General features: G+C 34.4%; 1 protein-coding gene across 1 annotated transcript in view; it reads left to right on the top strand.

Annotated features, from left to right (window-relative positions):
• LOC111087135 (fibropellin-1-like) overlaps nt 1-17,413 on the top strand; it is a 76,255-nt gene that overhangs the window by 14,444 nt on the left and 44,398 nt on the right. The window contains exon 2 of the mRNA XM_022392720.1: nt 6,630-7,631. Coding sequence (XP_022248428.1) covers nt 6,874-7,631 — 758 coding nt within the window. The 5' untranslated portion in view covers nt 6,630-6,873. The remainder of the gene's footprint in view (nt 1-6,629; nt 7,632-17,413) is intronic.

Genomic DNA, 17,413 nt, shown 5'->3' on the forward strand with positions numbered 1-17,413 from the left:
ATTGTTTTAGTTAATAATTTTACTATATAAAGATAAGGCGCTCGACTCGCAATCTGAGGGTCGCGGGTTCGAATCCCCGTCCCACCAAACATGCTCGCCCTTTCAGCCGTGGGAACGTTATAATGTGACGGTCAATCCCACTATTCGTTGATAAAAGAGTAGCCAAAGAGTTGGCGGTGGGTGGTGATGACTAGCCGTCTTCCCTCTAGTCTTACACTGCTAAATTAGGGACGGCTAGCGCAGATAGCCCTCGTGTAGCTTTCCGCGAAAATTAAAAAAAAAAAAACAAATACATATACACGTATATAACTATAGTTTACAGTTCTTAAAACGATGCGTGTTTATTAAATTTTACTGGATAAATAAATCACACAAGCTTTCTTATGTGTTATAAAACATGGTCGTGAATATTTCAGCTTCGAAAGTAGAAATTCATATGAATTTCCTGAAAGCTATAAACGTGATGTAGATGAAAATTCCTGCTCTGTTACACTGTAGTGTAGCTTTCTACTGCCCTCCCCCGGACTTATACCGCTAGAAACCGGGTTTCGATACCTGTGGTGGGCAGAGCACAGATAGCCCATTGTGTAGCTTTGTGCTTAATAACAAACAACAACAATAATGGTCCAGTTATCAACACTGTTTTCAAGTTTTGAATAACTCGACTTTCAAGATCTAAATATCTACATGAGCCGATGTTTCCATTTATGAACGTTGTATTTTAATATCTGTGCAAGAACTACAAACAAACTAAAACATTATCAAAAAAACAAAACACTGTAACAAAAATATTAATAAGTCAGTAACTTGAGTTTTAAAAAAAGACACAATATTTAACCAAAATAATAGCTTTTAGAAATATTAGAAAATAAAAATAAAATCTATGAAATTAAGTAAAAGAATTTGTCATAATATTTTTTACTCTCATGCGCAAACCACGTGATTTGTGAATTATATTAAAGTTAAGAACGAGAGCAACAAAATAAACAGATTCCACACGTACTGAACAATAAACAATAATAGAATCGTCACATTATATCGCCTCCACGGCTAAAAGGGGCGACCATATTCAGTGACCGGATTCGAACTCGCCACCCGGACATACCGAGCTCTAATCACCGGATCATGCCATGGTCAGAAGTTGAGTATATTGTATTAAAACTATTGTAGAGCCTCACTACGTCGTTACAGTCCACGTCACCACGTTCATGCTCTATCTGGCAACTTGCATCTTGAAAATAGCCATGCAACTTAGTTTCCTTCTTAAGGCAGTCATATCCAAAGCACACCTTTCTGATGTTTTCCATTATCCATCTGGTGTACGGGAAAGAAGGTTTCCTATTGCCCATTTCAACAGTCCAGTCGCATGGAAAACTGTAGGTGCTGTGTCTGGAGATCTGAAAAGTACGTCTTTATTTGGAATAGCATGAATACCCGATTCATTCTTCAGCTGCATGAGGTATGCAACGGTTGAATGGATATGTCGTGGAAGAAACTTGTGTCTCGTTTCCCAGACGGAGATTCTTTTGCCACCGGATTTTTTTTCATGAATTATCACTTGTTAAAAGACGTCGCACTTTGCTACCACGGTTAGGTTATTACTTCTTTATGGATGATTCGGATTCCCTTAGCTGATGCATATTCCTTTGTTTTCCAAATGTCATTTAGTACAAGGAATTTCCTCGTCTCGAAAAATTAAACCTCCGAGAAGAACTCTTCTTTAATTATTTGAGGATAAGAATATTTTACGTCGCTAAGCGATGAATTTTCGATGGTATAACACCACCTAAGTAACGCCAAACAATGTCAAAATGTAGTTGTGATGTATGTTGAATTTATATTGACTGTAGTGGTCACGTGATTTGCTGACTTGAATATTCGAAATCGTTTCAACATGAAGCACTCCACCCTTTGTATTACGGTGTGATCAATGTTTTTCGCAAAATTGATTTATCTTCAAACTCATTTTTCTAATATCTAAATATTATAGAATTTTAATATCAGACATTCAGTAATATACAGCGAGTTTAAGTAAAGGTCTTTAACGATGTCTTGGCAATATAAGATACCTTTCACGTACAATCAGATCCACCAGTGATGGATTTAATTACACTTATGGAAAAAAAAAGAATATAAGGGTAGATATTTAATTCTGGATTTTTTTTTTTACTCTTAAGGTGAAATATTAATCTTCCTAAGCTTTCAGTTTGTTTGTTAGTTCGTAGCGCAAAGCTACACGATAGCCTATCTTCGCTTTACCTACTACGAGGAATCGAACCCTGGATGTTAGCATTATAAATCCGTAAACTTACTGCTGACTCGCTGGGGGATCTCGGCTTGTCATTATATTACTTTTGTCCCATAATTCCTGAGAAAAAATTAATTCGGGAAGTTAAGAAAATTATTCTGAATTCAGCGAATTATAAACAGAATGAATATTGTAATTTTCTGCTTAATTATTGATTAAATACGGAGTTTCACTACTTGTTACTATATTGTTGTTTTGCTTTCGTGGTTCGAATTTTGATACCTATTAGATTAATACTGTGTGAATCATCTTGTTATTTAATACTGTGTGAATCACCTTGTTATTTAATACTGTGTGAATCACCTTGTTATTTAATACTGTGTGAATCTCCTTGTTATTTAATACTGTGTGAATCACCTTGTTATTTAATACTGTGTGAATCACCTTGTTATTTAATACTGTGTGAATCACTTGGTAAAATCTCAATAATTACCTTTAAGCCAACCAAAGGATTGTAGGAGATGAGAAATTTTTAATTCGTATTAATAACAACTGAGGTAATTAGATTTTTGAATGGCTATACAAGATCGACTTTTCCAAACACAGAATGTTTTCGTGTTTGTTTGTTTTTTTTAATGTCATTTTGAAACACACAATTTACCCCTGGTTATTCTTTCCTTACGCATGACTTTGTGATATCTTCACCGTTGAACAATGAAATTAAATTTTACAAGCTTCTCAATCTTGTGGTTAGCGTGTCAAACTGCGGATCGAAAGCTTCAACATTCTGGACAGCAATTTACTGCTGAACACGGTCTGCGCTTTCAGTTGTGGGCGCGTAATGAAAGTGACACTCAGTTTTGCTATTTATGAAAGAATAAATAGCCTATAGGAGACAGAGCCATTACAAGAACTACTAACTGGTTGCTTTCCCTCTGATAACAACTCTAAAACAGTGACATCAAGGTCTGTACCATGGATCTTTGATCTGGTCGTATAGCTCGGGTGCTACGTATGATACTGTTCTATTTGAATATAACAAAAATTCAACATTGCCACCAATTAAGGAGATGAGTATCCCTGGGATAATGTTTATTTACTCAACATTGCCACTAATTAAGGAGATGAGTCCCCCTGGGATAATGTTTATTTACTCAACATTGCCACTAATTAAGGAGATGAGTACCCCTGGGATAATGTTTATTTACTCAACATTGCCACCAATTAAGGAGATGAGTATCCCTGGGATAATGTTTATTTACTCAACATTGCCACCAATTAAGGAGATGAGTCCCCCTGGGATAATTAATGTTTATTTACTCAACATTGCCACCAATTAAGGAGATGAGTATCCCTGGGGTAATGTTTATTTAGAGTTTTAGGAGGAAAGCTTTATGTGGTCAAGTGTGTTTCCTTGTAACGTTAAATTTATATTAAAATAAATATTGAGGAATACATTAAACGTTTATATTTAACTACTTCAAATTCGTAATAAATATGACAGAACTTAACGTTGAATGTATTTTTTTCAGAATCCTTTCAGTCATTTCACCGCAGATTTTATATCAGAGGTGTGTAATGTGTAAGAATATTTATCTTAGATCTGCTGTAAGTTATTGCCCCCCCCCCCTCCCAGTGGCACAGCGGTATGTCTGCGGACTTCCAACGCTAAAATCCGGGTTTCGATACCCGTGGTGGGCAGAGCACAGATAGCCCATTGTGTAGCTTTGTGCTTAATTACAAACAAACAATTTAAGTTATTGCCCAGGAGGCCTCTCATTCAAAACCAATGCTCGTCAGTTCTTTATTTTAGTTTATTTTTTTGAAAGCTCTATATTCACATTAAATTGGATAGAATAAGATCTTCTTTTTCTATCACAACCATCTCTATTACTGCAGATGACATTTGAGAAAGGACGATCGGTAGATCTGCTATGTATTTACACACATCTGCTTTGAAATTCATTATGAACTGACAATGAAAATTATGATACAAATATCTTCCATCTAACATGTTTTATCACATTTCACGAACTTTAAAGAGATTTCTCGATCCGCCAGCTTAGCTACTTAACACATTAATATGCATACTTGTTTTACACGCTATTAATTAATGTATATTCACGAAGTATGTTTGTTTAATATGCTATTAAACACCTTCTACATGAAGAACATTCGCTATCGAACTGGTCTTAGCTTTAGTCCGATAATCCGATATTAAGAAACCCTAGTTATCTGTAATTTCGGTGTCTCTTTTCCAAGTCTGACTTGTAGAAAACTCGACTTATATATATTATTTATTAATTGGTGCATGTAAAATGTAATATTAAAGTTTACTATTGAAATGTAAGTTGCAAGTCTGACTTGTAGAAAACCCGACTTATCTATATTATCTATTAATTGATGCGTGTAAAATTTAATATTAAAGTTTACTATTGAAATGTAAGTTGCAAGTCTGACTTGTAGAAAACCCGACTTATATATATTATTTATTAATTGGTCCAAGTAAAATGTAATATTAAAGTTTAATATTGAAATGTAAGTTGCAAGTCTGCCTTGTAGAAAACCCGACTTATCTATATTATTTATTAATTGGTGCATGTAAAATGTAATATTAAGTAACGTGAGAATCTTTCTCTCGCTCCTTTCTCTTTTATTTGTTTATCGTAAGTATCCCTTTATTTACGATTTAGTTTTATCCTTTCAAATACCCCGTCCCAGCCGTGAGGGCTTTATAATGTGACGGTCAATTCCACTATTCATTGGTAGAAGAGTAGCTCAAGAGTTGGCGGTGGGTGGTGATGACTAACTGCCTTCCCTATAGTCTCTCACTGCTAATTAGGGACGGCTAGCACAGATAGCCCTCTTGTAGCTTAGCGCGAAAGTACAAACTCCTCGTTTCCTGCCATTGTTTTTAAAATTGATCCCACCCATTAACGGTTGAAGCTGAATATATGCTAACACTATAGATATTATCTCCTACCCCACCCTCTGGTTGTTACTGTGTTACAGACACTAGTCGGATGTAACTAGTAAAAAGTATCTTTACTTTCATTGTGTCAAAAATAAAACGTTTTTTTTTTATTCTAGATATAGTGCCTGAAAATATATTATAGTCCCCGTAGGACAGCAGTAAGTCTACGGACTTACGAAGCTAAAGTCCAGGGTTAGATTCCCCGCGGTGGACACAGCAGATAGCCAAACGTGGCTTCGTTTTAAAGCAAAAAAAAATTATAATTATAGAATTCATCTCTGTTTGTTTCATTGAAGTGTGTAAAGTGCATTGAATTAACATTTTAAAGTCAATTACAATTTATTCTAAATAAATATGATTTAATTAAGTCTTGAATTGTTAGTACTATTAAACTTTTACTGTAGAAAGGTTCTAGTGTTTGGCTGAAAAAAATCAAAATACACACAGAACAGATACTTTCAAACTTGTGCCTTACGAAAGGTCCTTTTTCATTATTTGTTAAAATCAAAACTACCATCAATTGTTATATTTTATCATTTTCCTTCAATAAATGGGCTCAAAGGGAGTCAAATTTGTACCTGAAAAATTCAATAATACTATATTTTTGTTCGAAAACATTATTTTCCAATGCGTATGACAAATTTGCCCAACAACACAACATTGCGTCCATTTATTATATTCTTATTTAAAGATAGGGGCATAAAGGGGAATAAATTTCTAAGTCAACGTTTAGTTGTAGGCTGTGTTTACAATAAAACAAGTAATTCGTATATCCAACGGATGTGTCAAATTCGTAAAACCTGTAAAAACAAATGACCACAACTAAGTTTAAAATACGTTGCACTGTAGCGTTGTTTTTTCTAGTTTGAATGCTTACGTATTTGATGTATTTTAGAACGTGATACTGTTTCTTGAGTTTCGATTTCTATACCAAAACAATCTCATGTAATATTCAGGAAATGTCGTAGATAAATATAAAAAGCTCTTCAAATATTTAGTTAATATATTATTTATTTATAAAGCATTCTGTTTGGCGTGGAAATCTAATGGAGTTGATTTCATATGGGAAGATAGTATATTTTTTTTATTCTCTATGTACGAGTGTATGTGTTTCATATACGGATCTTTTAAACGACAATAAAAAAGTCAATGTTTTGAAAAGCTGAATAAAATATTAATTTTTAAAAGTTTTTTTTTACTCTCACTCAACCAAAAATCGCGATATCTAACTTTTTAACTCCTACTTTTTATTTCTCTGTTGTCGAGATAAAAAAAAGATGTTTAATTAATTAATATAAATGTACGAATGTGGTTGCTGGGTGTGCACAAATGTTTGATTTGAATTGTTAAAATGCTGCTCTTCCAATATATAAATACTGACAGTTTTTATTTCTTTTATATTTCCAGTTAGTTCCAAACTGTCTACGTAGATGATTTACCAACCAATAAGATACTGGAATTTTCCCAAATCCTTCGATTCACATCATTAGTGATTAGATCATCCGAATGAAAACATATAGTGCAAAATTTGTTCCCGTTTTGAAAAAACACAATCACATGCGACCCGGAACTTCATAGAAAAACCTATATACAAATCACGTTATTTGAGTTCAATTGTTCCATACAAGAAAAATAACTTAGAAATTTTAAAATGGCCCCAGAATCATCTTCAGTAAAATCTTGTTCCTTGACACTGTGGAAAACTACAACTCGAAATTATTCGCGTCCTGGACATTCTGAATTTCGATATGCTATATGTTACTGCTTAACGTTATTTGTGTGTTCCGTTTTATCGAGAACGTTCCCTGCTGTGTTAGGACAAGAACCAACTCTTTTTACCGATTGTGGGGGTACCCTACGTGATCCTAGAGGGGTTATTTGGACTCCTAACTTTCCCAATCCCTACCCAATACCCATCAGTTGCAGGTGGAAGATCGAAGCTCCTGGAAACCAGATGATAGCCATTTATCTCACGCAGTTCTACATGCGAGAAGGTCTTCGCGCTACCGAGTACGCTTATTTTGAGGATGAGTCTCAGTACATGGGCAAAACAGATTTGGGTTTTATTAGCGCAGACTCAAAATTTAGCCAACTAGTGACGAACAAGACTATTCTGGTGTTAGACTTCACTGTATTGGAACAGGGCAACGTACATTTGCGGGTTATTGATTTGTTTCTTGATGTTTATGGATTTAACATCACTTACGAGATGATCAGCAAAATCAAATATCGAACAGATCCTTGTATCAAAAACCACTGTTCTTATAATGGAAAATGTATTGCTTCTGCAGATTTTTCTGTCTACCAATGTCACTGTTTACAAAAGTATTATGGAGAGGAGTGTCAGTACTCCCCCGAGTGTGGTCCCGAAGCAAAGTCAAACATGTGCTTTAATGGAGGAACGTGTAGGTGAGTGAAACGTAACTAACAGACCATTTTAATATGAGTGAAACATAAATAATAGACCATTTTAATATGAGTGAAACGTAAATAATAGACCATTTTAATATGAATGAAATGTAAATAATAGACCATTTTAATATGAATTAAATGTAAATAATAGACCATTTTAATATGAGTGAAACGTAAATAATAGACCATTTTAATATGAATGAAATGTAAATAATAGACCATTTTAATATGAATGAAATGTAAATAATAGACCATTTTAATATAAGTGAAACGTATATAATAGACCATTTTAATATAAGTGAAACGTAAATAATAGACCATTTTAATATAAGTAAAATGTAAATAATAGACAATTTTAATATGAGTGAAACATAAATCATAGACAATTTTAATATGAGTGAAACTTAAATAACAGAACATTTTAATAGGGCAACGATTAGAATCACAGTACAAGTTAACCTTCCAAGTTAGAAGCCCCTTAATAGCAAACCTGTTCTCTGTGGTGTGAAATTTCGTTGTTTTTTTTCTTCCAATTCAATATAACTCTTCATAAACTTTTATATTGATGTTGATATTGTTGTTATTGATGTTGTTGTATTGTTCTAATATATCTATAAATATAGTAATTTTCGTTCATAAAATATTTTTAAAAGGTAGAACTTTTGAATTTCTGTGAGGTAATATGAATTGCTTGATCTCCATCAGGTCTACTAGAGTAATCATTTATTTCTGATAGTGTTTGGTTTGAAATACGCGCAAAGCTATACGAGGGCTATCTGCGCAAGCCGTCCCTAATTTAGTAGTGATCTAGAAAAAACATTAAAGGAAATTTGTGCAAAAACACAAAATGAAATATAATTCGTGCTAGAGCAGGATGTACTAATGATGTGTTAGCAAAGCCAGGGAAGATAAACTTCACGACTAAAGGGGTGTATGGTTTACTAAAATTCACTCTTAAATAATTCATAATCTTCAACAATTCATAATTTTAACCAGACTAATTTTTTTTAACTGTAAACATCTAAAGAACGTGATTTTATTTTGTTAAATTTCGCGCAAAGCTACTCACCGTCTATCTGTGTTAACTGTTCCTAATTTAGATGTAACTGACATGAAAGCAACTAGTCAACAACACCCACCGTCAACTCTTAGGCTACTCTTTTACCAACGAATAGTGGGATTGACCATCACTTTATAACGGCTCCACGGCTAACAGGGGCGAGCATGTCTGGTGGGACAGGAATTCGAACCCGCGACCCCCAGATTGCGAGTTAAGCGTCCTAACCACCTGCCCATGTCGGGCTTGATACTGGGTGTGATAATCTGGAAAGTTTGTATACCAAAGTTGGAAGGAGTTTAAAATATTGAAACTTGGACGTCCATTTGCTGCCTTAACTCATTGTTTTGATAAACTCATTGTTTTCGTCAGAGATGATTTTTTTGTTTGGTGAGTTTCATGCAAAGCTACACCCGGGCTATCTGCGTTATTCGTTCTAATTTAGAAGTGGTAGACAGGGGGAAGGCTACTAGTCAACATCACCCACCGCCAATTTTTGTGTGTCACCTTTTATCAATGTCGCATCAAAAAAATCCCCAAAAAAATGCTGAAAGGACGAGCATGCTCAGTGACCAAATTCAACCCTAAGACCCGTAGATTGCGAGTCAAATGCCTAAATCAATTGGCCATGCCAGGCCCCATGAGGTACGAACTCCTCACAAACGTAAAGCGAAATTTTGAATTCATTTCAAACTGATATTGCTTCACTATGAAATAATGACTAACGGTATTCGACTATAAGTACTTTTGAGTGGTAAGATTTTGTCACACACACACATCTAAAATCCATTCGCAGCCCTCAAACTGAGTTTTGAGAACATTAAATCTCAGGATAAATTGGTGTTATTGTAATTTATCTACCTTATTCAAAGAACTTAATATTCTTTGTGACGGATTTACTATCCTGTATCTATTTTAATATCGATGCTTGTAAATTTATATGTAGAAATGTACATAACTTATACTGTTATATCTGTATTGAGAAATTCCCGCTTATTCACTAAAATTGTAGAAAATTCACGAGTGTAAGAATCAACAATATATGTGTGTACGTAAACACTGGTGTATCGTTTATATTGTTGCGTAAGCTGAAATTTCGAGAAACTCTCCTCACGCCTCTAAATATAACCAACGTGATGCGCCAAAAAACAGTATATATTATTGGTTTACTATAGTTGGTGTGCTATAAACTTCGGAAGCTATAATTGTTATTGTTATAACGCTTATTAATCGGGAACTTCAGATATTTGACCTGGAACGTTTATAGATTTCGAATATTACAAACCATTTAACTTCAGCGGATTCACATCGACATTAGTATTCTTACGACAACATTATATAACTTCATCAGTAGATAACTCGGCGTCTGTGGCCGGCGAAGACCGCATAGCTAGCTAGCTCTCTGTTAATTGAATTGTATCTACATCTACTCATAATTAATTCGTTCATCGTGAACCCTCGATAAGATATCAAGGAAGTTCCAGACCAGATGGAAGATTAAATATTGTTTGTAAGCTTGTAAAACTTGTGTACATAGATCATTATTTGTAATAACCGTTATTGTAAATGGTGTTATTGTTTGTATATTAAAATTGATTTGTATTAAAAAACTGTGTGTATCAATCTTGTTGGCGAGTATCATGAATTGGATACATATCGACATTTATATAATTTCACGATTTAACTCAGTTTCAAGCTATTCGAAATTATAATACGTTAGGTAAGAAATTGAAGCCTCGTCAGAGGTAAATTGTATTATGTAACAACTTTCCATTAGCAAATCCTTAGTATAATTTCCCTGAAAGGGGACCGAAGCCCGCCGGGAGGGGTCACCTGTTTTAACCACACGCACAGTAGTGTATTGTCAGTCAGTCAGTAGACGCTAAAACGACGTAACGTAAGAGACTCTTAACTTTGAAATTTGTACTGCAGTTTGTCAGTAAAACATGCGCATGCGATGAATCACGAGAAGAATTATGCACTCTGTAGGCTACAACACGTCATGATATATGAACTTTAAAAGCAAGAAGTAAAAATATTTGTTACTTTTAATGTTGGTTTTATTTACTCTTGAAACAGAACAATTTCGGGGACCCTGCGGAAGTACACCTAGTATTTTATATTGAATCAATAATAATGAAATAAAAAATTTAAATTTTGACTAAAAAAAATCAACATAATACACTTCAGATACAAGAGTAACAAACAGCTGGTTAGCTGAATCAAAGAATAGACTTAAACGAATGATAAATCTAAAAGTAATTACAATTTTAAGCCTTATGGACACGTCATGCGATATGTAGACTAAACTACCAGGTCAAAGGACCCCCTAGGTCCCTAATTTGGAATTACTTTTTACAGGAAAGGCAGCCAGTCAGCAGGACCCACTGCCATAAGTGTTTTGTCCACATATGTAATCATGTAACAGGATTGACTGTGATTTTTATAACGCGCCAATAGCTGAAAGTACAAGACGTGTTCAGTGACATTATGGTTCGAGCCTCGGACCCTTCGATCAGCAGCCCGGCATACAAACCCCAAAAGTCGCGTTTGTCCATGCTAAACAGACTAGAACTTGTACATTCCTTTTACATCCAGAACTATTGTTTTTTTAATATTAAATAACCGAACCTTACTAAGAATTATTTTCTTTTGATTAAAAATATAAGTACATTTTCTCGACTGTGTATTAAACTTTATTAGAATGGTCATTTTCTGTTTAGTTTTTATCACTGTTATAAGTACTACCTTAAAAGGTATTCAGTTACATACATCAACTTTTGTTCGACAATGTCCTTCATCACAGTTTCATGTCTGTAACAAAATACTACTTATTACCGTACCAGGCTTTACTACATTTTTTTTCAAGAAGAAGAAGAAAAAAAAACACCTTCACATTTTCGATTTTGCTGAAACAGACGCATTTGAAATGGAGTGTAAGTTGCAAGACATTAAACCGTTTATGATTGATATGATACATTTACCTTAGAGTCATATCGCTGCAGAACTGCAAGGAAAATAGAAAAAATATAAAGACGATTCCGAGCGCTCGGTTAGAAGTGTAGGTAAATACTTTATTAGTGCGTCATCATCCAGATCCTACTGTTTACTACGTAACAAGCAAGCCCACCCTATAATCTTATTATACAACGAGCGTTTCTTCTTTCTTTATCCTTCCGAAAACTCGCGTGGGTGTCAAATTCTGAGCAGTTTGAGTGGGTGTTGTTTCCAATGGTCTTTTATCAACATTGTAGGCATTTAGTGAGCAAGCAACGACACAGAACACACAGCTCACACTTCGTGATCCAGGAAAATATTAGTCAATGCCGTAGCAAGGAGGTTTGAGTGTGACCAAGTAATTATCACACCAGGTTGTGGATCCAAGTATCCAAGGTTCGCGTCCTCTTTTGCAAGAATAAAAAAATCGCACTCCACACTCTGGGGCCGAGGATGCGTTATAATAGCTTTGTGTGTTTGTTGGGCTACTGTTGGCAGACCGAATATATGGATTTGACTGTTACTCTTGTGTTTTGTATCCCAGCCCTAAAACAAAGAATTGTATACAGATGATTTAACAAAAACAACTTAGTACACTATTGGATTTCTCTATTGCATCCCCGAACATTCTTAAACACACAAAGTTGTTACTTGTTGCACATGCGCAATAAAAAATTGTGACGAAACAGCACGTTGGTGATACTTTTAGTTTTTAAATCCTTCAGTGAAACTCTGTTAAATAATCTTTCAGAAGTTTAAGATGTTTATTTAGCTCACATGAAGTGTTTGAGGTTTTAAACTGATACATGCGTCGTTCAGACACTATTCCTACTGCCAAGAACGAAGACTGTGTAAAGAAGATATAAAAAAAAGAAAAAACGTATTTTCCTCCGCATCCGGAAAACGAGGACTGATTTTATTAGCAATTTTAATACGTTAAGCAGATAACAAGAGAGCCCTTGCTTCGATGTAGAGAGCTATATGTAATGCAGAGAATCCCACTCAATTCCTTCCATTCTGTTGACAGTCGAAGGCTCTTGAGGGTTTATGGAAGAAAAGAAAGAAAAAAACCATGGGCTGTATAAGCAGATTAAAGTTTGGTTCTTATTAATTATTAAAAAAAAATGAAGATTTCCAGTGATAGCTCAAGTAGCAAAACATAAACGAATTTTGAGAGTTAAGAAATCTTTTTTTTTTCAGAAATTTTCCATTAAAATATGAAAATGTTTTACAAAGCAGCCACTTCCCCTTCTAAAAGCATTTTGTTTTAACCAACGGTAACTAGTTTTAGAAATGTCAGCTGAAGTAAAAAGAACACTCACTTACGTTCTTCAGCGTGTTGAAAGGTCGTTATAAGTACGACAAAAACTTTTATTTGTTGTAGTGAATTGTACGAAGTGCTGATTTAGTACTTGTTTTTATGAAACAAACTGTATCGATTTCTTATCTTGTAAGCACAGTTCTGGTATTCAGCTCACCTCTTAATACTATATTCAATATATTGAACTTGTGCATTAATTTCCGAGGTTATCACAAGGCTTTTTAAAATAACCTATTTATTTTTACTTGCTACCTCCCCCCCCCCTCTACTGGTTTTGTCAGCGGTAAGTTTACGGACTTACAACGCTAAAATCCAGGGTTTGATCCCTCGCGTTGGAAAGAGCGCAGATTGCTCATTTTGTTGCTTTGCGTTGAAACAAAATACAAATGTACATACAAGGTTTAACTTATTGCACAATAAAAGCTGTTTTATTAAAAGCAATCCAGAACACCCTCTCTCCTCCCGAAAAAAACAACAACAGATTACTGTCAAGAGTAAGTGTTGCAATTAAGAAACTGAATAATATACACACAAAATAATGAATTTACATCATCAGTTTTCAGCGCCATCTCGACCTCGAACACAATAACTACACAAACCTTCCCAGAGAAGCTTACAAGACTGACTTCATTTCTCTGTCTTTATCAAATATTTTCTTTTTCGGTTTCTAGCAATTCTCTAATATTTATTTCCCATTTAAAGTAAACTCAAATCATAATATTTTTTCAGTCTATTCGTGACGTGTTTGACACATGTTCTGCTCAGGCCGATTCATTCATTCATTTGTCTACCGCATTTTTATGTTCCTTGATTCTGAATTTCAAACTTTAGGTTTCTAATTTTTAATTTATAACTAAACTTAATATGAAACCTACAAATAATCATAGCCTCTGTTCCTTGCTACATGCGTTAAAAATTAACTCCATCATAGCCTCAGTTCTTTGCTACATGCGTTAAAAATTAACTCCATCATAGCCTCCGTTCCTTGCTACATGCGTTAGAAATTAACTCCATCATAGCCTCTATTCCTTTCTACATGCGTTAAAAATTAACTCCATCATAGCCTTCGTTCCTTGCTACATGCATTAAAAATTAACTCCATCATAGCCTTCGTTCCTTGCTACATGCGTTAAAAATTAACTCCATCATAGCCTCTGTTCCTTGCTACATGCATTAAAAATTAACTCCATCATAGTCTCTGTTCCTTTCTACAGCGTTAAAAATTAACTCCATCATAGCCTCTGTTCCTTGCTACACGCGTTAAAAATTAACTCCGATCATACGTATAGATCTTCAGTGCTGTACAAACAAATGTGGAAAAAGCAGATAATCTTTGTAGCCAGAGCTAGCACGACCTGTTGTGTGGCGGAACGGTTTTCTATAAGAAATCCATCCTCCCGTTTAACTGTCATATCCAGGAAATTTAATCGACCCTGTTTTTCAATCTCCAGCGTAAACCGAATATAGTAGAACTAACCGAATTAAGGTGTCTTTCAAACTGCATTAATGTGTCGTTATCATTCAGCGACACTAAAAACGTGTCATCCACGAATTGATCTATATCGAAGGGTTAAACTAGAAGTGTTTAATGCACCCGATTCAAATTTAAACATAAGCAACTCACGTGATAGAGGGGATAAGGGTTCTTGAATCTCATACTCTAAAATACGCGTTCAACACCCACTCGCGGGTTAGTTTAATAAACTCACTAACTTCTAACAAACTGAAATTTTAAGTCTAAGCTTAAAATTTTCGGACAGTAACAATTTGTCAGACAAATAGGATTTGATTTCACGGAAATGCGTTTTAACCGATTAAAAATTAACGTTACTCGAATCGCTATTGTTCATCGTTACTCAAGTTTGCTGTCTCTACTTGGATTTCCGCGACTATATTTCAGCACGTTTTTAACAGTGGTTGATTACCATAGTAGATTTTCCTACTCAGACGACGGTGGTGATTATTTCTACTGTTTCTTATACTTAGTTGAAATCGTGAATGGGTATTCAATATTTATTACCACTTCATATATCACTATTTTGTATAGCTATTGCTATTTGTAAATAGATGGTGTTAAAGTAATAGTTGTAAATGTTGTCAATAATTAACAACTTTTGCTCAATGTGTCACTGTTGTCTGTTTTGCCCGCAATATTTGTGTTACCTGATTCTAGCAAATACTTGTGCACAGCAGGCTGCTGAAGAACATATATATGCATCATGTAAACCTAACAAGGTAATCATTTTACTGCATCTCTTTACATTGCATTAACCTGTGTTGTATTATCTTAGAAGAAACATTATTCCATTCTGATGTGATTGCTTTGTTGCTGCTCATCTTTTGTTACAATGCACTGTGACATTGATGGAAGCCAGTCATTAAATCTGTGTTGATTCAGTATTTGCCTTCAAGATGACCCTTTGAGAACACCTTTACGTTCTGGTTGTTGTAGTTTCGTATCAGTACACATATTTATTCTTTGTTATACATCTGTTATGTATTTTGAAGAGGTTCAATGTGATGGTTGTGTGGAAAAAGCCAATGCAGCAGTAAACTGTTGAAAAACATGTAACATTTAATTGAACGCATATGCAGATATGTAGCTTAAAATTTACTCTCCATAAATGGTCATAAAAACTTAAGAAACAAAATTAGTAACAATTGTTAATTGAAAAAGGGGAGTAGGGATTGCCAATAAAGTACACAAACAAGTTGAATCAAAATGCAAAGATTATATTTTCAAATCTACAACTAGGAGGCTCTAAAAAAAAGTAAACAAACAAAGCTGAAAAAAGAGCACACTCATATTCCCTTCTGATCTTTCATAATCCTCTTAATGTACAATAAATAGATCGTTTTTCATTGTATCCAGACTCTTTTGTTTTCACAACTCAGTCAAAGTCAAAGAACACAGTTTAACTCTGCTTAACATTTTCTGTCAAACCTCCCATTATTATACAGATACTACCTGAATATTCTTAGAATAATTCAGTGAACCTGAGAGTACCACAGCATGTGGGCATACATGTAGTTTTGACATCAGAGAATTGGTTCTGGAAAATGGCTAACTTGCTGCTGTCCTAACCAAGCATGTTCCAAGATCATTCCTCTTTTGGTGCCACTGGATTTCTCCCACAGAAAACATCACTGTAAAAACTGTATAGTTTAGTATACTATGTTGTCTCTGTAGTAAGGTCAACTATGCAGAGATTTAGCAATATTTTGTGGAATGATCAAGAGTGACATGGGTAGTATGTTGGTTCTGGAAAATGGCTAACTTGCTGCTGTCCTAACCAAGCATGTTCCGAGATCATTCCTATTTTGGTGCCACTGGATTTCTCCCACAGAAAACATCAGTGTAGAACTGTATAGTTTAGTATACAATGTTGTCTCTGTAGTAAGGTCAACTATGCAGAGATTTAGCAATACTTTGTGGAATGATCAAGAGTGGCATGGGTAGTATGTGTGATCTGGGAGGAATAACCATATATGTATAGTGATTCTTTCAGTGTTAGTCAGGTTTTCTTTCAGACTTCTGCTGGTAAATATTTCTCTTCAAACCTCTGAGAAAAGTGTCATCTGTCATTTCATATGAACTGATTTGTGTTTATCTTTTGTTTAATAAAGAATTACTTGTTTTCACTGCTAATTTGTGTCAGTCAGGTAGGAAGCTTAAGGGTAAATATGAAATTATACTGATGTTGAAAGTAGTTTTAAAAAATTACTTTTCTAGCACTGAAATGTTTATTTGTCAATATTTTGTTAGTCAAAGTAAAAAAGTGTTACATATATGCAAATGTACTTAGTAAATTAATATTGATATACACAACTTGTCTGTATGTACTGTGTCAGTAATATACAAGATAATTAAAAACTGTTATTTAAAAAAAAAGTGGAATAGGGATCATCAAAAAAGTTAAGAAACAAGTTGAATGAAAATGCAATGATTATATTTTCAAGCCTACAGTACTTATCAATTTTAGTGGAGTCAAAATAGGACTTGTAGCTTGAGAAAATAATGTAGACATATCTTGACAGTAGCTCTGCCCAATGTTGTTAGAGCATGAAAGGATGCAGTGCATTTGATTGTGATGATGTGGTGAGGCTCCAAATATCATTTTAATATAATACAGTTAACATCTGTATATTTATTAAGTTATTTTATTTTATTAGAAATGTAAACCTATATCAATAGAACCACTTGATGGATTACAATTTGTAAAGTTGGTATGTAAGTTGTTTCTCAATAAAAAAAACTAAATATTGTCATATCATTGCCATCTTATTAAATCATACACCAAAAAATATGTAGATCAGTTTGCCAGTATTGAACAAAGTGGGATGACAACCTCTCTTCTTTATAGCTATAATTAAAACAGCTAGCATAACACTAATATCAGATTC

Source organism: Limulus polyphemus, unplaced genomic scaffold (genome assembly GCF_000517525.1).
Source record: "Limulus polyphemus unplaced genomic scaffold, Limulus_polyphemus-2.1.2 Scaffold1779, whole genome shotgun sequence".
NCBI lineage: Eukaryota > Metazoa > Arthropoda > Merostomata > Xiphosura > Limulidae > Limulus > Limulus polyphemus.